General features: G+C 36.6%; 1 protein-coding gene across 19 annotated transcripts in view; it reads left to right on the forward strand.

The window, feature by feature from the left end:
* Nucleotides 1–21282, forward strand: part of MAP2 (microtubule associated protein 2) — a 216633-nt gene extending 195351 nt beyond the window's left edge. For 12 of the 19 annotated variants that reach the window (XM_041737518.1, XM_041737516.1, XM_041737520.1 and 9 more), the window contains 4 exons: nucleotides 10350–10442; nucleotides 12442–12523; nucleotides 16875–16987; nucleotides 17401–21282. In XM_041737518.1, the coding sequence (XP_041593452.1) occupies nucleotides 10350–10442; nucleotides 12442–12523; nucleotides 16875–16987; nucleotides 17401–17616 (504 nt within the window). In that variant the 3' untranslated portion in view covers nucleotides 17617–21282. The remainder of the gene's footprint in view (nucleotides 1–10349; nucleotides 10443–12441; nucleotides 12524–16874; nucleotides 16988–17400) is intronic. The other 7 variants (XM_041737522.1, XM_041737531.1, XM_041737528.1 and 4 more) reach the window with 1 other exon arrangement.
* Nucleotides 21283–22577: the final 1295 nt, after the last annotated feature.

The raw sequence follows: 22577 nt of genomic DNA on the forward strand, positions 1-22577 counted from the left end.
GCATTTAAATTGGAGGGGAAATGAATTGGGAAATTGAGGCACACTACAGTTGAACTGTCTTTGTAGGAAAAATATATCACTTAATACTCTAACATTAACCCTTTAAAAGCCTTAACCACAAAGAATGAGGAGAAATTATTTTTCAATATGTGTTAAACTGGAAGTTTTGACTGGATGGTTCATTTGCATTTTGTAGAATGACTAGAAAAAATTTTTGTGTTAAAGCTCCTTAGAAATTATCCAGATGAGATGCTATCCCTTCTTCTCTGATTGAGGATCCACAAATTCACTCTGTAAGGGAAATTGAAGCTATCGGCATGTTGTTCCCAATTATAAATTGGATAACCCTAGGGTGTTAGAATGGACAGCGGTCAACTCAGAAGAGAACAGGACAACAGCAGTACTTCTGTAGGAGACAAGTTTTTCAATACCAATATGTAGCCTGTAGATCTTGAGAAAAATAATCAAACAATTCTTATTAATAAATAAGGGAGCAAACTTATAGATGTAACCTTAATTCTCCTACACAGGCTCTATTGTTATAAAATCTGGAGTGGTTAGATTGTATGTAAATGATTTAATTTCAAAAGCTATATTATTGCTGTTTGTGCAATCACTAAGATTTGGGAGGGGAAATATATAGTAAAAAATATATGTGTCTTGGAAGTTCAACAACTTTCCAAGTTGGGAAGCCTTATTATTTGTCTCAATTTGAGCATTTATTGCTCTTCCACAGGTATAGGTTGTATGCTTACAGTGATTATCACTTTATGAAAAATCCAGTTTTGTATTGGAAGAGAAGCTTAGCTCTGTGGCTCAGTTCAGTGAGGCAAATCGATGGCTAATGGAATAGATAAACTCACTGAAAACATGAGGAGCTTTACAGAAAGCAGTAAAGTTAATCTGTTCAGCAAAACACAAATTCATTCTACTGGAAAGAACATATGCGATCTGAGATTCACTGTAGATAGTGACCTTGGTAATTTAACTCAAGGCCCAGGTAAGACTGTCTTAGTAAGTGTATTAATTTGAATCTATTTCAGTATAGTTAACTCCCTAATCTGCATTAATCTAAATCTAAACTTTAGAATAAGTAATGTTAGCTTTTTAAGAACACAGCTGCTTGATTTAAACAAAAATAGGAAAATAAAAATTTCTCTAAATGCATCATATAAAAAAATTAGGCAAGAACTCAGTGAATGGTACTCTTTTTTTTTTTTTTTACCTTTTCTATCAATGCATCAGGTTTTCTATATGGTGCTTTGATTTACATGAAATACTTATACATGCTTTAACAAGTTTCTTGTTTTTTGGTCTGTCAGCCTTATGAAGATCAGTACACAAACCACAATTTTTGTATAGTTGTTATAGTTGAGAGTTACTGGAGAGGTGGCTTCACAAAGGCTGTTTGCATTTATAGTTGTTGGATAGAATGGTTAGGTAGATCATGATCTCTGCAAGGCCATGTCTGTGGATTTGATTGATTGTCTTGTAAATCATGTACTTCTTCATTCATGGAGCAGTCAGTCATTTTTAGGTCAGATAGGCTAAAAAGATGGTGGTCTTCAAGCAAGTCATTCGTGTTCAAGAAGAGAATAGTACTTCTCTTTTATATAAAGAATCCTATAGAACTTGTCAGTTTATTACCTTCCCAGTCAGTGTTGCCCTAGCATCTTTTTAAAAAACTTACTTAGATAAATCCATTAGACTAGGACCTATATCCTCGCATTCTAGAAATAATCTATCTTCTGTCTCTCGTTTCTATATGGACCTGTTGAATTAAGGAACATTGGATGTCAGAGATATTCAGTTCCTTATAGGCCACCTTTCACATTTTCGTAGAATAAGAAATGGAAGTCCTTATATTATCCACATCTGGCATACAGGGCTTCTAATATCAATCCTTTAAAGGCTGAGCTATAGGGATCCCTGGGTGGCGCAGCGGTTTGGCGCCTGCCTTTGGCCCAGGGCGCGATCCTGGAGACCCCGGATCGAATCCCACGTCGGGCTCCCTGCATGGAGCCTGCTTCTCCCTCTGCCTGTGTCTCTGCCTTGTCTCTGCCTTGTCTCTGCCTTGTCTCTGCCTCTCTCTGTATGACTATCATAAATAAATAATAATTAAAAAAAATTAAAAAAAAAAATAAAGGCTGAGCTATAAATTCAAGTTCTATAATTTTGTGTTTAATGAAGAATCACTTGTCTAAAAGTATGCAATTTAATGCACCTATGCACCTTAATCATTGTTTTGTTCGCTTTAACTTTTGTTGCACAACAGGAGACTGACAATACTTTAACATTCCCTGCATGCCAAGGTTTTATTTCACCAGGTTTGAAATTTGAGGATTTTGGTCTTTTATAATATTTATGTGAAATAATTTTATGCAAATAACGTGTTAGAGTAATACACTACTGAAAAGTTGAGACCATTAAATCTGGGCAGTTATGTTGCATTTCTCATCATATTTTGTATTCTCCTACACTAACTGATTATTTTTGTAAATAATTCTAAAAGTCAATGTTTTGAAATAGAGTATAGATTCTAGCTTTCAAATTCCTATAGATAATGTCAAGGACAAATGATGAAATGTTAATTTTAAAATCTACCTTGGCACCTTTAGAATAAATGATGGCTGTCTTATATTTCCTCAATAGTTCCAGAGTTTTACATTCATTTTACTCATCATTTATTCAACAGGTATTTGTTGAATGCCCATTATACTGCATACTGTATTCTAGGTACTGAGAATGTAACAATGAACAAAACAGACGATTTTTTTAAAAATTCTTGTCTTCATAGGATTTACATTTTAGTAAGAAAAACAAGTCAGAAAATTTTATATCAGAAAACATATGTAACAAAATGAGAAAAACAACAAATCAAAGAAGAGATTTAAGTTATGTGGAAAGATTACATTTCTTGATAGAGTGACTAGGAAAACCCTGAGGAGGCGATAATTTGAATACTTTATGGAAGCCAAGGACTGAGCCATGTAAAGAACTGGAGGAGAGTATTTCAGGCAGAAAAAACCTACACACGAAGAAGCCCTGAGGTAGAAGGATGTCTGGCATGTTTTAGGAACAGCAAGAATATTAATGTGGTTGATGCCACATAGATAGTTTAGAGTAGAAAGTTAAATTTTCTTTTTAAATATCATTATACCTATTCAAATAATAGGACTTTGCCAAGTCAAATCCTAAGAATCGTCTTTTCATCTCCTGCTCCTCATCCCATATCCTGCCCATCACTGTGTTAATTTAATTCAAGTATCTTTTGTAGGGTAATGTAGGGTAATGAAAAGTAATGCATTCTTTGTGTCCAGAATAGCTCTTAGATCTGCCCCATTTATCGTAGTTTGCTCTGCACCACCCTAGTACAGGATACATTATCCCTTGTCCATGTCACTGCAATAGTCATTAACTTCTTTAACTGGTCTCCCTGCATCTGCTCTTTTCTAGATCTAATGTACTCCCTATAATATAACCAGTGCTTCTCACCACACTTGTAATTAAGTATCCCATCGTAAAATTAGTTATTTAATGTCTATCTTGTCTCACCTACTAGACTCTAAGCTTCACAAAATCATGGATGAGGTCCATCTTGTCCTCAGGATCCAGTACATAGTAGGTGCTTAATAAATATCTGTTGAGTGAAAGTTGAATGAATGTAGTACACCATATGCATGGAGAGATGCATTCTTTCTAGTGACTTATTGAATGAAGTGAATGCTTAGTGCCATTACAGTTATGACGCAAAGAAACTTTCCATGTTTGGACCACAGTGAATTTTGGCTAAAAGAGTATTAGGCCAGGATATAAGAGCTGAGTTCCTCTTACAACTTTTCTATTAAAGTGTTATGTGACCTTAGATACTGACCTCTCTGGTCCTCAGGTTTCTTATTTTTATAAGAATAGACAAAATATACTTCTTTCTGTAGCACCATCTCATTTAATGTATTAGCACCATCATAATGTAGCAATACCTCACATAAGCAGACTGTGAAGTCACTTTAAACTCTCAAATGCATGGTTCTACTTAGAGTATGGTAGTATTTCGCATTACAGCTCATTAAAAATATTAATTTAGTTATTCTAATAGATTCCATAAGTATCTGTACCACAAAGGACCAGCTGAACTTAAGTAAAAAAATCAATGTTTCTGAAGTAAGAGGAATGTAACTGGGGAAGAAGGGACACTAGAGAGAGGAAGGAGAGAATGAGATGAGTGAAATGTAGAGAGGAATCTTTTTTATATTTTCTTATAAAGTTTCAGGCATTATCTTGAGGCTTTTTTAGGCCTTTAACATCTAATTTGAATAAGTTGCTTTCATTTGTATATTCAAGGAGAAAATAGAGTTAATGCTGGAGGCAAGTAATAAATTATACTGAAACAGGTTTTTTTTTCTCACGTTATATAAAATTATGATGGCCACCATTGTGAAGGGCCTACTGAATGCCAGTAACATATAAGTAAATTTATAAAACTTTAAATGAAAAAAGAATTGAAACTTACTTAGATTTATTTCTCATTCACATGAGTATCATTTTGTCAAACATTTACTAAGCCCCTGCTGAGTACTATATGAGAAAAAAGGAATGAGACAACAAGGCAAGGTCTCTATCATCTAGGCAGAAAAGAAGTGGCTTCTTTTTTTTTTTTTCATTTCTCATCTTCCCCTAGTGCCTTACCCTTATGTAATTTTTAAGTTCTTTACAAGCCATTTATTTCCATCTCATTGGGCTACAAATAAGTGCTAAATAAGAAGTTATAAAATACCCCATGAGCTTTAAAATACTGTCAACCCAGCATGAAGGAAAACTGTTCACTGAAATGCATTATATTATCGTGACAAGGTTGTGTGTGTGTGTGTGTGTGTGTGTGTGTATGAGGGACAGAGAGAGAGAAAGTCAATATTTTCTCAAAATGAAATTTCCTTGGTATCACAGATCCTGTCTTTATGCAATAGAATATTTATAACTATAATTCAAGTATATTTTGTAAAGTAATGTAAAATTTTGGGGTTAAGCTTCATTAACATTAATTATTTTTTTAAAAAACTTTGAAAAAGAATTACTACTTTGGGCTTACAAAGTTAAGACCTATAGAGTTCCTTTTTGTTTGTTTGCTGTCCATTTACAAACCAAGCAAGAACATGGGGTATTGCTGTTCCACCAAACAGTTCTTTACAAATTTTTCAGCATGATCTATTCAATCTCAAGGTTCAATGTCTGTTCCACCAAACAGTTCTTTACAAATTTTTCAGCATGATTTATTCAACCTCAAGGTTTTTAATGTGGTTCTCTTTTCTGTGCTGTGTGGCACAGCTGCATAGAAAAATTGGTCTGACACCTTAATGGGCCCTCTAATTTATCCTTTTCCTTTAGCTCCATGGAATTGTACATTTGACACGAATTGTTTTTCTATTTAAATGTGTATTCCAGTATGTTTATTGCTTGTATTTGATCCATTGAGTTTTGAAGATGTTATTGGTCAGTATAGGCAGAGCTATTTAAAATTTGGAATAGATTATGAAATTTGTATGCATTGTAATCTGAGCACAGGGTTGTTAACAGATGAATCTTTGAAAAACATAATCTATTCCAAAAAATGTTCATTCTTCAGAAATATCTGATGTGGTCATATTTTTTTAATATATGATACCTTAGGACTCTATATAGGTGAGGTAAATAGCTTTTGTTAAAACTGAATGCTATGGAATGGGAAATACTTTTGGGGGAGAGAGAGAGAACTGTTTTTGTAATCCAAGGACAGGAAAGGCTTCATTTTAAACACTCTGAGAAATGAGGTAAAGCCAAAGGAAAAGCTTAATCCCTGGTAAGGTTGAAGGGTCACTCACCACTACCCTTTCAAAAGAAAAAGAAAGCATTCTTTCTAAGACAACATTGGATGAAGGAAGAAAGAAATGATAGAGCAATTGAGGTTCATACCTAGAGGATGCCTGTAGAGCGTAGCACAATCTTGCAGGAGAGCCAAGAACAGAATCCAAACTTCTAGACTCCCAGTTACTCTCCGTATCTTGCTATCTTGAGCTGACACATGGGTCTCTTGATAAAGAAAGCAGCATCGAGTATGTCAAATAAAAAATAAATAAATAAAAATCCCATTGCTTAAGAAATACAAGTTGGGGGATCCCTGGGTGGCGCAGCGGTTTGGCGCCTGCCCTTTGGCCCAGGGCGCGATCCTGGAGACCCGGGATCAAATCCCACATCGGGCTCCCCGTGCATGGAGCCTGCTTCTCCCTCTGCCTGTGTCTCTGCCTCTCTCTCTCTGTGTGACTATCATAAATAAATAAAAATTAAAAAAAAAAAAAAGAAATACAAGTTGGCACTATGATTAATGCCTCTGGTTCATAAATTATTTTACTAAATGCTATAAATTAGGGTTACATTTTCATTTTACATGTTTCAAATTTCCAACTAATCTCTAGTAAGAGAGATTTGTTCTTTCTATAGACATATCCTACATTTTGTCTTCCATTTATTTATTTATTTATTTATTTATTTATTTATGATAGTCACAGAGAAAGAGAGAGAGAGGGAGAGGCAGAGACACAGGCAGAGGGAGAAGCAGGCTCCATGCACCGGGAGCCCAACATGGGATTCGATCCCGGGTCTCCAGGATCGCGCGCTGGGCTAAAGGCAGGCGCCAAACCGCTGCGCCACCCAGGGATCCCTACATTTTGTCTTCCTATCCTTTCCTAGAGTAATCTCATTTGGAGAAAAAAGAGATGTATTTCTCTAAAGTTGCATTTAAACCTAAATGCGGAGAGAATACACTGGCATATCATTTCATTTGAACTGTCATTATAAAACTAACAAGAGCCACGCCAGGAATATCCAGAAAGTCACTATACTGTCTTCCCTTGCATGGTGGAGGAAGATACAATTAGTAAAAAGTAAAATAAAATAATTCTGATATTTTATTCAATTACATCAGCTTATTCCTTTTAACTCTTTATGCTTATATGACTTTTATGTGAATGAAAAGCCAACTGTGAATGCAAGCAAGTCACCAACCTTTGTCCATGAGAGTCTCCGACGGGAGGGACTGATTGAGCTGATCCTTGAAGAATGAGGAGTCCCAGACTCAACTTGGAATGAGGGCATTCTAGCAAGAGATAATAACATAAAGAAAACATGGAAACAAGCTTGAAAATGTAAATAAGGTCCTTAACATATGGAATGTAATGTCTGGCCAAAATGTGAAGTTTTGAGAAGGCTCAAAAGTCAGAATTTCTGAGAATCCTGGTTGCCTAGCTAAGAAGTTATGATGCATTTTAATAGGAAATAGAGACTTTGGGAGAATTTTGAACAAGATAGAGCTTTATAAAGATGATTCACTTGATTGGAATAATACATTTTCCCTTTCACTGTGAAGTATACAGAAGGAAAGATTGTCACACTCTCAGATCACCCCATTTTGCATTAATAGTGCAACCAAAAATTTTGATCAAAAGAAATTAACAAGGATAAATGTGGATTGTTAACCTTGGATAAAAAGTATTCAAATATTTTTTCTTTATATAATGAATATAAAAAATTAGTTCATCAAATGGAAGTTGGTTAAATTTTTCTAGACCAACTCTAAGATGGTTAAAAATGATTTTCCTTTGACATATAAATAAATAAAGGCTCAATGTAAATTCCTTCCCCAAAAAAGTCATTTGTACTTAGACCTATCCATAGAGCACAAAGAATTAAATCTTGACTCTGACTTAAAAAAAAAAAAAAAACTAGTCTGGAATAAAGTATTATCCTTAACAGCAGCCATCTACTTTTCTATTTTATAGAAGGTTTCTGAGGACTCCTGGTATTTGTAGAATTAACTCTCTAAGATATTAATTATTAGTAAATGATCCCAGAGATCTTTAACATGAAGTTTTTGTAATTTTGCTAAAGCATAAATGTGCATCACATGGACTAGGGGGTGCTCAGGTGCAAGTTGTCAGGCATAAATCTTACTAAGAATCCAGCATCCCGTGCCCAAGGTGATTTCATTTCTGTCTCTTAACCATCAAGCAAAATGGTGAATGTCATACCCTACATGACATATGTTGGGAAAGTCTCCCATCAAAAAAAGCCAGCTAAGTGTTTTACTAGAAAATCTGTGATTCTCTAGAAAATCTGGGGAAAATCCAGAAGTCAGCCTTTAAGTTTTAAGATTTTACAATTTAAACTGTCTCTAAGTAATGCTGGCAATATGCCCCCTTGGGGTCTGCATCATTTGTTTGAGAAATCATAAAAATTGCCAGTTGATTAAATGTTAGAGTCAAACAGATTCATGCAACTGAATTTGGAATTTCCATTTTTGCAACAAGTGAATCAGATCTAACATTTAGCTTTTGATCACTTGGTAATGACTCACTTGATTGGTACTCTAATGATCTCTAATTAAAATTTGCAAATGAAATATGATATATCCCCAAGGATTAGGAAAAATGGCTTAGATAAATTCTATTTCATTGCCAAAATAGAGACTTATAGAGGGTATAAAAATATTATTATTTGAAAAAATGAAGTAATTTGCTTTCTAAAAATAATTTATCTATGAGGCTTGAAATGCAATGGCCCTTGTTGACTTAAAGTTATTCACATCTACGTTTTATGTGAAATTTTTAGCATGCCACTATATTTGTTAGATACAGACTCTGTGTGATATTCCCTCCTTCTTTTTAAATTGGAATTTTTATCATGCTCTACAGAATGACCCAATCATCATGTTTCCTGACTTCAGATTTTGACAAGAGTCCCTTCCCTTGGGCTGCCGATGAGAGCTGTCAATGATCTTCCCCTGTAAGGGACAAGCTCTCTTATCAGTGTCAGGCAGGCACTGCAATTTAAGCTTTGTCTAGTTAAAAATAGTAAGGATTCAATGTCATCTTGAATTTTTTACTCTTTTTTGCAAATAATAAGAGATGTGATACCATTCTTGAGAGGGCTGGATATCTAGGATATGCTTATTTAGCCTTTCTTTTTTTTTTTTTTTAATAAGAGGACAAACTTTCCCCTAAAGCGTTGAAAACGTAATTTCTCTTTAGCTATTGAGAGTATACGTAGAGGAGTAGAAGTACCCAAAGTAAAATCAAACAACAAAAGTGAACCTTTCTTTCCATGCTTACATTGCTCATGTGATACCATTTTTTTTTTTTTTTTGCAAATAATAAGAGATGTGATACCATTCTTGGAGAGGGCTGTATATCTAGGATATGCTTATTTAGCCTTTTTTTTTTTTAATAAGAGGACAAACTTTCCCCTAAAGCGTTGAAAACGTAATTTCTCTTTAGCTATTGAGGGGATACGTGGCGAGGAGTAGAAGTACCCAAAGTAAAATCAAACAAACAAAAGTGAACCTTTCTTTCCATGCTTACATTGCTCATGTGCCCTCCAAAACATTCAAAATTTAAGACACATGGAAGACGTCACAAGAGCTATTACTTTGCACATTACATTACGCCAGAGTAATATCTGTCCAGATTTAGATTTGCTATTGTCTTCAAGATGACTATCAAACTTCTGAAAATAGAAATAGAACACCTAACCTCAAATCTTTTGGACCTAGGCAAGGCCTGGACTGCTTCTACATGGCCTACTATTAGGGAACAAACAACGGTCCTTGGTTTGCTCCTCTCTAAAATAATAGAAAGAGTGCTTTTGCACCGACCATCCAAGACTTATGGCTGTTTATGAGCAGCTGTCAGAGACAGGACTTTCAGAAGACTACTGAGCCAATGTGCAAGACATTAGTGAAACCCTTTCAGCAGAGGAGGCCCTGAGCCTCCATGTTGACCCTCTTGGGAAAGCAAGAGTTCTTGCACTGGGATGAATAAGAACCCTCATCTGTGGCATTAGTCTGACAAGTTGTGCTACGTGGACCAGTAATACAATCAAGTGTACAGATGATTTATAATTGTGATGGCTGACAACATAGGATTTAAAGGGGGATAGGGTGAGAACTACACTGAAGTACACAATGAGACCTTTCATAGAGTGGCAACTGAGTCCCAGTGTGGCCCACAATATTGGAAGCCTCCCAGTCACAGATGATCCAAGTTTTATTTTTCTGTTCTTCTAATTGTTTCCAGGTTACACCTGCCAACAACTTGGATATCTAAAGTTCTTGAACATTTGGCCCTTGAGGATTCAGGGAAATAGGGGCTCATATTTAAATAATAGATCTGTTCTCCAGTTCCAGGGTTAGTTTTTTTTCTCTTACATGATTACATCGGTGGGAGGAAGTTTGGAGCCTCCTTGGCAGCAACCCATTCTGGCTCCCCCATGCCCAGCATATTGAAAGAAAAATGCATAGTGAAGTTACCTCCAATTCCTTTTAGGTTAGGATTTTAAACAAGAAGATCGATTTTAGCAAAGTTCAGTCCAGATGTGGTTCCAAGGATAACATCAAACATTCTGCTGGGGGCGGAAATGTAAGTAGAAGCTTCTATTAGAAAACTGTCCTGATTGTGTGGAGCCATCTGCACAGCCAGCACACTGTCTCTTTTCCTGCCTCTCTCCCAAGACACACATCCCCCTTCTTGTTGCTGCTCCATGTGTGCCCGGGTCTGGGAGCTTGTCACACTTGCAGTTTTGCTGGTGGGCTTCCCATCCTTCCCTGTAAGATTATCTGCAAGTGGCTTGCTTTCAGTTGAGGAGTAAAATGTTAATGGGCTGCACCATGTTTTTCAGGGGAATGGGAAACCCACCTTTCTGGCCAATTCTATTGCTGGCCTCTGGCTTCCAGGTACCTCCTCGTGCTGTTTCTACTCCCCTGCAAATGTCAGCTGGGCACACACTTTTATAGCTCCACTTAAATTACTCTTGAGGGAAAGACTGATATACTTGAAAGTACTCACAGTGTGTAACGTCAATCTTCTGTGCATCACTATTCATGAGAATTAGGAACAATGTTTGGAATAATGCAAAACTACTGAAGCACAGTTCATCTGTCATTCAAAGTGAAAGGATTCAAGTCCCAGGATAAACTGTCTTGATGGATTTTTTTTCCTGTGTCTTGAATTGAGTGGAAATAATATTCTTTGAGAAGAAGGAAAAGATGAATCCATATTTCTCAAATATAGTTGTGGCGGAGCTGAAGCAGGCAAACTCAAGGTAAAGTAAGCATGGTTCGTCACAAAATTATTTAAAAAAAAAAAAAAAGGTGACCCAGGCTGACTCTATATGGATCCTGTCACCTAAACTTCAGATTCTGGCCATTTGTGACTCAAGTAATTTATAGAGTGTCAAGTCCAGAATTCTTACCTGTTTAATAACTCTTGGCTCCTCATTCCTCAGCTGGGCAGAGATGGAGTCAAGCAGTGAAAGTGGAGAGACCAGCAAGTGCCTTCTACCAGGAGCTGTCACCTGTTGCCCAAAGTTGTTCTGCTGGGCATGAAAGTGTCATTGTCATAGGAAGTCCATAGCAAGGTTTGCCAGGCTCCTTTAAGGCAGCTAGGCTAAGCCTCAGGATCAGTATTTATGTTGATATGGTTGCCCTCCTCCCTGTGTCCTGACTGTTAGTGCAAACTGTGTGGTACTCTCCCAGAAGCAGTCTCAGTCCTGGGAAATGCCTGTAGGGTGTCAAGAGTGACCCCTATTCTCTACTGCAGGCCCTGCTGGCCAAAACAGCTATATGACAAAGGATAAACTGAGGTAACAAAAAATCTTAAAAGTAAGTAAGGGAGCTTCCAACCTCCAAAACCATATTCTTAAATTTTCCTCTAGAAAAGAATCACTTTTTCAAATATGCAGATTCTGTGGCCCATTTCCACAGTGTGCAATTCACTAATAATACCTTTGTACTTCCGATGCAAATGGACAATGGACCACAATTGGAAAAGCACTGTTTCTAACATTGCGAGAGGAAATAACTTCAATAAAACACAAGAAAAAGAATGCTGCCACCATTTTATAATTTGGTGTATAAGAAAATTCCATTTAGCCAAGACACGACAATAATATTTTAGAAAAGCTTTGAGCTTTCTTCTTATTATATCTTAAAGCAATGTTGGTCTTCTTGAATCTATGAGCAGTATTGGTCACTTTTATCTAAAAATCATTTTTTAAAGAATAATTCATCTCTTCACTTGGCTCTTTGCTTATGGAAAGGTTTTAACATAGTGTGGCTTCTTTCTCTGAGTGGAAGCTTGCTTTATTAATCCAGGTGTTTCTATCCTCTTGTGGCATGATCTGTTTTCTACTAATAAAATCTTCTATTCTAGGATTTTCTTTCAGTTTGGTCCTTCTCTCCAACCAAATGTGGGAGGACACTGGGAGGGTGTATGTTCCTATGTGTGTATATGTACTTCAGTTTGGGTTTCTGTGCTATTGTGTGTTGTGAGTTTGGATATGTTTCTGGATTTTATGTATGAGCTTGGGGACTTATCCATGTCTCAACTATTTTAAGTGTATTTTATGTGGTTCATACAGGTACAGATTGTTACCAAGAAGATAGACTTAAGCCACGTGACATCAAAATGTGGCTCTCTGAAGAATATCCGCCACAGGCCAGGTAAATAAATACTTCTTAGTAATTTGGGAAATACTAAATTGCTCAAGACATCGACAAGCAAAATATTTGTTGTGAGATCTCTAGTTGGAAAAATGTCTTGACATACTGAAAACCCATGATTTTAACAGAAACTTAAGTTAGAAACTTTAAGCCATCTTCATTTGGAAAAGCAAAGTCAATTATCACAAAGAAGCCACATATCATAGGACAGGTTCAAAATTAAAAGGTATATAAGATGCATGTACTCCACATGCTTATTAGATCTAATTTGAAATATATGGTCTATAAAATATCTTGGGTCATGTATTCATACATAATTACATGGATTGAAAGCAGCATTTCCAAAGATTTCCTGGAAGTATTTTGTCTACATATGTGAAATAAAAATTATGCTTAGGCAAAGCTGATGAAATGTATTTATCTGCTAAATTTCTCAAATCCTATAGTAGGTCAATAAGCATTATGAATCCTCAGCAGAATGCAGTGCTTAATTGAACATCACTTGATGCAATGCTTATCTCAACTTATTTAACCATTGGCCTCTTGTTTTTTTAGAGTATTGTATAGGACTAGTACTCTAAAGTACAATTTACATTTGTATTTGTTGGGATTTTTTTCCTCTTTAAAGTGTAAATCTAACATTATGAGTCATTTTTTCTAAGTATCATTATTATATTTTTGCTAAATTCTACCTCCATGCATATGTAAACAATGGACAACTGTCAAATTTGTAATTTTCTTGAGAATAACCACTGAATTATAAAAGGACAAGAGGAAGCCATTGGTATGCTTGATATCTTAATTAAATGAGGTAATAGGTTATTCCCATTAATCATTGTCTCAAATGTTATCCAGAACTAAGTATAAGAACGATTGAACCCAAAAAGATTTCTGACCAAGGAAAGATTATTAAGAAGAATTTATGAGTTGAAAAATAAACAGGATAAGTTTCAAAATGGACAAATGCATTGGAAACATTTTTAGAAGTCAGGCTTCACTTTGACAAAGATGTTTATAAAGCAAGTCAAGGAGTTAGAGAATGCGTAGATGGAATCTCTATTGGTTCACAGCCCTCTTAGGAGCTTCCCTGGTGTACGTATCTTCTCATGTGTATTCTATCCTTTCTTAAATTTGCTTCATAAAGAGTAGAAACTTTATGGTTTTGCATCTAATACTAGAAAACCTGAATATCATTTCAAGAATTGACTTTTGTTTGTATCTTCTCATGTGTACTCTATCCTTTCTTAAATGTGCTTCATAAAGAGTAGAAACTGTGCTTCCCTGGTGTAATCTGAAACTGGCCCCAGTACTCAGAAGACAGAGAGAAACCAAAGAAAGAGGCAGGCTACTCCAGGTTGGTAGGTGGCAGTTTTAATAAGTAAAAGAAACTTACATATGAGCCTTCTCTGGGCAGCAGCAAGATGGATTCTCATACCCACCCACCAAATCTTAAAAGTTTGTAAAGAGGCCTTAACCAGGTTTAGTCATGTATACAGTGTAGGTGTTCTCAACACCACATCATTATAACAAGGCTCTGTTCTGGGAGCAGCCTCTGGGAGCAGGAAAGACAACCAGAACCCCCATTCCAAGGACAGGGTAGGGAATGAGAAGCCTCTAAGTGCCCAGGTCCAGCTTTTAGGTCAATCAGCGGTCATGTCTTTTTGTAGATATTCCCCAACAATCTTCAGTACTAATTTTGGAACTGCTACACTGAAATTAGCTTCTCTGTCATTCCTGAGGCAGTGGGGACATGGTCACATACTGCGTATCTTCACAAGTCTGCTGTCTATAACTCAAGCTTACAAACACTTAGTGACTCTGTACCACTGTGTCAACAATATGACTGAAGTATTTGGCCATACTGGCTATCTTCTTCCAAAATGCAAAAGAAAATATTAGATCCTTTAATTTAAACAACAAATATTCCATTAGCCAAATCAACTGGACTTTCAATACACAAGAAAATGTTACATAGTTAAGGAAGTAGTCTATGTAAGATTTATTGGTCATAAAAGACTATTGTCATGGACTCCCACCTATTTCTAAATCTAGATCTGCCTTTTATAAGAACTGAATCAGATGACTAATTTCACAGAGAAGTGTTAATACAATGATCCTTGACAATGGCGAGCTTTTCACAAAGTTACTCTGGAATGTGGAATATCCAAGGAGAAAATAAAGGAAACAGTTCAACATGTGGAAGCCCAACTTTAGGACATATGGAGCTTGGTAAAGGTTATAGTCCTTCACAATTACTGCTCCTGGTGAATGCCAGAATTTTTCAGAACCAAAGGGATAGATCTGTGAATTCATATGGGCTTCTCTAATAGTTAAATAAAAATTTATAGTAGGATTTCAACAAAAACAGACTTCTTAAGCTTCCTTTTGTGAATATATTTTGGGTCAGTATTACGTTTTTTTTCTCTCCCTCAAAATAGAGTTCAACAAAAATTTTAACAGGATTATACTGACACAACATATAATCATAAAAGAAAGCTTTAAAAGGCCATTTTTATTAGAAGCTAAAAAAAAAAAAAGATCCCAAGAAAGTTGATCTCATTAAGTTTAGACTCAACATCCTCCAGGCTCTAACCAAAATAAGTGTGTTTTATGAATCACTCTAATCCCATCACAACTAACACGTGAGACCCATGTGACCAGGTGAAATGTTGGAAGAATAAGAGTTCCTGCAATAATGCATATTTTGAGGGAGGGACAAGTATATGTCTCCTATAAACACAAGTAAATAACATTGTGCACATCCTAAAGCTTCAGGAGAAGAATGAATGGATACATCTTCAAAATGTAATCTAATAACACCATATTATTTCAAGGGGTCCCTGGACAGGTAGTTGAGTGTCAATATAAATGTCTAGGTATCATATAAGAAAAATACCATAAGGTCTAAGTCTGTAGAGACTTAACAGACCTTTCTTTTTGACCTACAGAGATAAAAAAGCATCAAGAGTCCAAAACTGAAAAATCTTTCCAATGTTTCTTTCCAGTCCAAATCGTAAGAGAGATGTAGTAGTAATAGTAGGTGATCACGTCATTTACCACTGGCCTTCCAAAGAAATGTGCACAGCGAAAACCAAATTACTAATGAAAGTGAAAGCAAATCTCAGGTGGAGAGGTAAAGGGATCTGATTAGCTTCTTTTCAGGTCAAGGACAGACTAAAGGACAATGGATACTTACCAGCATTGAACTCCGTGCATTTACAAGCTGGGAAAGGCATGCAGAGATAGGGGCACCACTCTGCACTCTTTTAACTATCAGCAGATCCTCATGTTTCAGACTAATTGGCATTTAGGGAAACAGCATGGTCAAAACTGTCTCTGCATTGCTAGATAAAAGTCAGTGTCAGATCGGTCCTATGCAATCTATACAAGAAGGGGATTTCCTGGGGCACCTGGGTGGCTAAGTTGGTTAAGTGTCTGACTTTGATTTTGGTTCAGGTCATGATCTCAGGGTCCTGGGATTAATCCCCAAGAGGCTCCCCACTAAGTGGGGAGTCTGCATGTCTCCCTCTCCTCACTCTCTGTCTCTCTTTCTCAAATAAATATATATTTTTTTAAGTAGCGTTTCCTAAGGTTGTCTTCCTATTGCCTCATCCACTAATGATAATGGGAAACTCTCAAAGCTCACTGGTTATAAACAATTTAGCTTCCAATCTAATTTCATCAGTCAAGCCATTAATGTTGAAAATTTACAAATGAATATATTACCCATATATTCCATCCTAATTTAATAGGTTTTTTTTTAATTTAATAGGTTTTTGTTTTTGTTTTTGTTTTTTGGAAAAGTGACCTGTTACCATGATGAAGAATAAAGATCTTCATTTCAATTTTATTTGCTCCCTTAAGAATAACAGATTAAATGTTCCAAGTTTTAGAAAGGATGAAATGGGATATTTTCAGTGTGTTATTTTTAGAATTTTATTATACAGATAAGAAAAGCCCCTCTGATATTTTAGGTTCGACATGGGTAGATTATTAAGAATTTATTAGTTGAAAAGCAAAGGTAGGTATGATGAGTTTCAAAATAAATAAGTGCATTGGAAACTTATCTAGAAATCAAACTTCTGTTTGGCTTAGAAGAAAAAAGATATTAATATGTAGGTCAAGCCATATCATGGTATAAGAAGGATGTCATTACCTTGGTTGATATGGGAAAAAATGGTATAGACTAGAAATTCTAAAAAAGTCCTTTCACATTCATGGTTAAAAGGATAGCAAATTAAGTGTGTTGCTTTATGATGGTCTGTCTATTATAATTATTTTTGGGACATAGTCACCACAAGTAGAAGATATCATTGTAGCAAGGCATTTAAAATCCTTTCTCCTCTCACAGGTGGTGGGCGTGTGAAAATTGAGAGCGTGAAACTGGATTTCAAAGAAAAGGCCCAAGCTAAAGTTGGCTCGCTTGACAATGCCCACCATGTACCTGGAGGTGGTAATGTCAAGGTAAGAAACAAGGTTGTGAGCTGATCCTGTCTTCTTTTTTTAAAATCCTTCTGAAATACTCATCAAAATGGGTCACAGATGGGGACACCTGGGCAGCTCAATGGTTGAGCATCTGCCTTTGGCTGGGGTCATGATCCGGGGGTCCTGGGATTAAGTCCCACATCCGGCTCCCTGCATGGAGCCTGCTTCTCCCTCTGCCTGTGTCTCTGCCTCTGTCTCTGTGTCTCTCATGATAAATAAATAAAATCTTAAAAAAAAAAATCGAATCACAGATCGAAGACCCGGACATATAGGAAGTAAGAATGGTAGAACTGAACAAAAGTGACGTTGACATCAGCTCTGAGATGTAGTGAAAGATCTAGGGGCCAATTGGGATGCGTAAGTTAACAAGGCCTGATGCTTGTCTTGAATAGATCGACAGCCAAAAGTTGAACTTCAGAGAGCATGCGAAGGCCCGTGTGGACCACGGAGCTGAGATCATTACACAGTCCCCAGGCAGATCCAGCGTGGCATCCCCCCGACGACTCAGCAATGTCTCCTCTTCTGGAAGCATCAACCTGCTCGAATCCCCTCAGCTGGCCACTCTGGCCGAGGATGTCACTGCTGCACTCGCTAAGCAGGGCTTGTGAATATTTCTCATTTAGCAGCGAAATAATCATATTTAGGCATGAGCTCTTGGCAGGAGTGGGCTCTGAGCAGGTGTTATATTCATTCTTTACAAACCGTAAAATAAATAATCTCATTCCCAAACTGTAGTAATTGTTACAATTTTATAAAAAACAATGAATAGTATATGCAGAAATTGACTTGATTTCCATTTGCAACAGGAAGACACTGGCTTTACATGAGTACAATTGGACAATTATTTTTGCTCTGCTCTGTTTTGCATGGAGTATTATTATTTTAAAAAATTGCATTTTTACCTTTCATGTGCCTGAAGGCTATCCATAATACATTCTGAAAGGCCTTGTTGAAATCCAAGCTGCTCATTTCACTATTCTGTTGCTGGGTGAAAAGATAAAAGCTGCCCATTTTAACTTATTACAGGTTAAATTAAATCAAGGAGTCTGATTGCAGGAAGGAAAGAGCATGTAAGAAATAAGTTTTTTTTTTTTAAAGTGTTATTTTGTATAAATGGGAAGAAAGATTCAGTTAAGTTATTAACATTTGGGACCTGGATAATTATATCAGAGTATAAGTCAATCCAATAAATTATTTAACTAATTAAAAATAGGTACGAAGCATTTGAGCTGTGGCTGAGGAAGTGGTATAAAAGTGCATCTCTTAGGAATGAAGCACTTTTCATTAGGATGGACTCGTGTCTGATTAGAATGTCAGTTGATCAGCTAGATTTGTGTCCACACTACCAGTTTCATACTCCCTTTCCATCTGTTTGATACAGTATTATAGATATAAATATATATATATATTTCTCTGTGGCCATTTGTGATACTTCCTCATATACTTGAATATTATACTTCCTTATTCACAGTATCTGTGTCTCCTGCACCCTTTGGTGTTGCAATTTTAGGTATGTGAAAGTAGATGTTAGCAGGGTTCTTTCCCTATTTAAAAAAATACATTAAAAAAGAACAAAAAGTTTTAGCATGAAGTTGCTTCCTGTAACAACTCAGAGCTGTAACCCTGTTTTAGTGCCAGATACAAGTCTCTCCCGTGATGCTAGGAAAATTTATTTTTCTTTGCTTTCACCAACATGGAGTTTGTGGGGGTGGGTCCAGTTATACATTAAAAGGGTTTACAGATTGTTGGTTTAAGATTTTGGATTTATCTCATTTTGAATCATGGAATAGTTTAGGGTTTATTCCTGTAATCATTCATGAAACAGACTTCTTAAGATTTCTCTTTTTTTTTTTTTTTTTCCATTTGCTAAAGTTGAAACTAATGCAGGGAGTCCATTGGGACATGTTGTTCCACCCTTCAAAACAGTGCCCGCTAATGAAATGATCTGATAGGAAATATTTGGCTTCCTTACCCAAAGTAAAGATCACCTGATCAGAAAGGACAAGTACAATATTTTGAGAAGCTATAGCTACTAAACATTTGAGATTCAGATCTCTAAATCAGTTTCTCTCAGGATTCCAACATTGCTCTCTGTAAAGGAACACTGTATGATTTAGTACAACTTCTCAATAGGTAGCACTGGTCTGACTTAATCTACAGTCTGGGAAATCACAAATTAATTAATTCTTCTCATAAATCATTCATCTTAGACTTGTGAATAAGCAATCAGTTACCAGTCTGGGTGGATATTTTTTAGTATTTTATCTGTTCTTTTTCTTGCTCAGGGCTGGTAGGTTGGATCTGGACAGTTAAAGGCAAATGGTCTGATAGGTGTTTGATCCCAGTGAGCCAAATCAATTCCTGACTATGTAGGAGGAAATGATGAGCATGGATGAGGCAATGAGGAAGTATCATAGCGTCTAAGACAGCCAAGGGATGCAAAGATAGAGAAACACGGGTGCCATTTTGTGATCCACTGGATATTGCAACCAACATGACTTCCACCAAAAAAAAAAAAAAAAAATTCTCGGAGCAAAAACATAGCATTCATTCTCAACTAAGAGGTTTTACATGGGCAAACATGTCTGAAAATATTTATAAATCAATTATTTTATACAGCAGTCGAAAAATTAGAAACTGAGTATGACTATGGATGTGTCTGTTTTCTGCCTAAGAATTGCTGTGATGTGGATTTGACCAATCTAAGCATTTTATTCATCAGCTTCCCTGGAAATGCACCAGGAAATAGGAGAAGAAAGAGTAGTTGTGTGGAGACCTGTGGTATTTTCTTACATGTTTGATAGTGTTAGATAGTGATTAAAGTTCTCTAGAAAGAAGTTAACAGCTGGTTAGAACAGTTTTAACCTACAAAATAAGTATTTTTTACCAACCTGGTTTAAATTTTTATAAATGTTAAGAATAAGTAATTATGTTACACATTTTAGAATTCCATTTCTTACAAATACATGCCCCAAAACAGTTTATATAAAGCATTAAGATATTAGATCTGGCATTAAAACAAATGTTTATTTCAAACCACAGCAAAATTATAATGAATAAATGCCCTTCCTTTGTATGGAAATGTGATTCTTTATAATGTTAACAAAAAGAAACTGATCATTTGTACCGTTAAGAAGAGAGAAACACACAGGTTAAATGTCTTCTTATGGGGATAGGGAGGGGAACCTATCTTGCCTTCACTCAAGATTAACGACACAAATTAAGCTTTTTGAACACCACTCTTGTGGGGATACCCATACGCTGATCTAGAAATTAAAGCTTCATAGTTCCAATTCTAGATCTATTACTGCCAGTTTCTCTCTGGCTTTAGCCTTTGAGAACCTGTTTAAAGATTCATAAGTAATCCAGAGCTGTGAAGAGTTAAAAGGCCAGCTTCTCCAATGAACTCACTCTGTCTGGGTCACCTGCAACCAATAATTGGGTACCTTATAATGACGCAGGAAAGATCCGAGTTCATGATGAGTTTCAGAGGCCCTGTTCATTTAGGAACCAACTCTCTCTGGATTCTCCTGCTGAGTTCCAGCAGGGTGATAGGCTGAAATCCCACCCACAAGCAAGACACCTGTGTAACACCAACTGGGTATGGCTGAAGAAGGCTGAAGAGAGAATTTCACTAAATAGAAGAATCTGCTGGTGATAGCTGGCCTTCTCCACACATTCATAAAGTGATACAGCAGGAAATAGGATCATCAGCCAAAATATAACATCAAAAAAGTAATCTCAGTGCGGTTGATTCTGACATTGCTACAATTACTTTTTGTCCTATTTTTCATGCCACAAAAATGAGGAAAACAAACTAAGTAGCCAAAAAGAAAAAAAATAGATTCATGGCTTGGAAAGGCAAATTCTAGGCATTCCTTCCAAAATTGATGTGCTAAAATCAGCACTGATGTTTGTTTTTTTACACCTAGGATTTTTAGCCTGGGTGTGTAGGTTGAGGCCAAGTCCCTCTGCAGGAAAGAGCTTATTTTTAAACTCGGAAAATGTCAATCATGAAAATCGACTTCAACTTTAGCAAAAAGAAAAAAAATCAACAAAAAGTATACTCTGTATGCTGGGATTCCAAGGTTCCAACGTGCCGCTACAAATCTCTGGGGGGTTTCTTTCTTCTGATAATTCTAGAGCCTGTTACCATAGAAAGGCATTTCTTCAATGGCTGGTTGTAGTTAGTTCATGTTTTTCAATCAAAATTTGCAAATGTATTTGTTGCTGTATAGTGATTGTTTTGCAAAATAAAATTGCTTGTCACCTAACTTTCAGTTTCAGATTGTGCTTTCTCGGATGGGGGAAATATATATATATATATATATCATACACACACACACACATTGCTCAGTCCAACCAAGGAAAAATTATGATGAGAAGGCTACAATTCTCTCCCCTCTGTGCCTCAGGCTTTACCTACTACTATATTTAGCAGGATGCTATCTGTTGCAAGTACAGAAACTGAAAGCAAATTGGCTTGGGTATAAAAGCAAATTTATTGGCTCAAGTAACCAAGAAGGCAGGCCTCAGGCATGGATGGATCCAGGCATTCAAAAGATGTTGTTAAGAATCTTTCTTTTTCTGAATCTTAGCCCTGCTTTTTCTGTTGGTTTTATTCTCAGTCAGGCACCCCTTCCATGTCGGTCACTGGAAGCTCCTGGTTTCACGACCCACCAAAGAAAGCCTCTTTCCCACTGGCACTAGCCAAGATCTAGGGCCTGAAAATCATTGAATCTTGGGTCACCTGCTTACTTCTGCTGATTACCCATGGTTGGATCACATATTCATCTCTATCAGGAGCAGTTGGGGTAGGAGAGGAAAGAGCAGGGGCCCCATCTGAACTACATAAACTAATTGTGAAGAGGAAGTGTTCCCTTCTAAGTAAGGTCAGGCTTTAGGAGTTGTTCTGTGCAGGTCATAATGCAGACATCCTGTAGGTCCACATGCCCTATTTTCTAGCTTTATTCAGTCCTTTAGCTCCTTGCTACTCAAATTGTGCTCTGGCTTTACCTGGGACCTTGTTATTCATGCAAATTCACAAAGCTCCACGCCAGGTCAACTTCCAGCATTCCCCTAGGTGAATCATCTATCTGCTCATGAAAGTCCGAGAAGCACTCAGCTCATCTAGTCCAAGGAGAAAGAGCTCCTCAGCAGCCCACTAACAGGTAAGAATTATTTCTGAGACTATAAGAGGTCATGTCACCAAGTCTGATGTCACGGAGTCTAGTTACCAAGTGGCAGAAGCTTATGACTGGTGGAAGAAATGCCTTTGTGTTGGGAGGTTTACCAGAGCTGGCATTCCAACTTGGCTGAAACCTACTTCTACCAATGGAGGCATCACCTTGTCTTCAGTTTTCCTTTGCTAATAATGCAGGTTTGGTACAATATAGCCAACATCATGAGGCTTTAATAAGTTGGCTTTTTTAATTAGTTTCCATGTTATACTTCAAGAAAGTCTTGATTTAGACATGTATTTGTCTGGTAGTACAAATCACAATAAAGTCTTGATTTTCTTTTTTATTAATTAACAAGACAAAGAAGATTTTGCTTTCCTTGAGACCAG

This window comes from Vulpes lagopus, chromosome 22 (assembly GCF_018345385.1).
Source record: "Vulpes lagopus strain Blue_001 chromosome 22, ASM1834538v1, whole genome shotgun sequence".
Lineage (NCBI taxonomy): Eukaryota > Metazoa > Chordata > Mammalia > Carnivora > Canidae > Vulpes > Vulpes lagopus.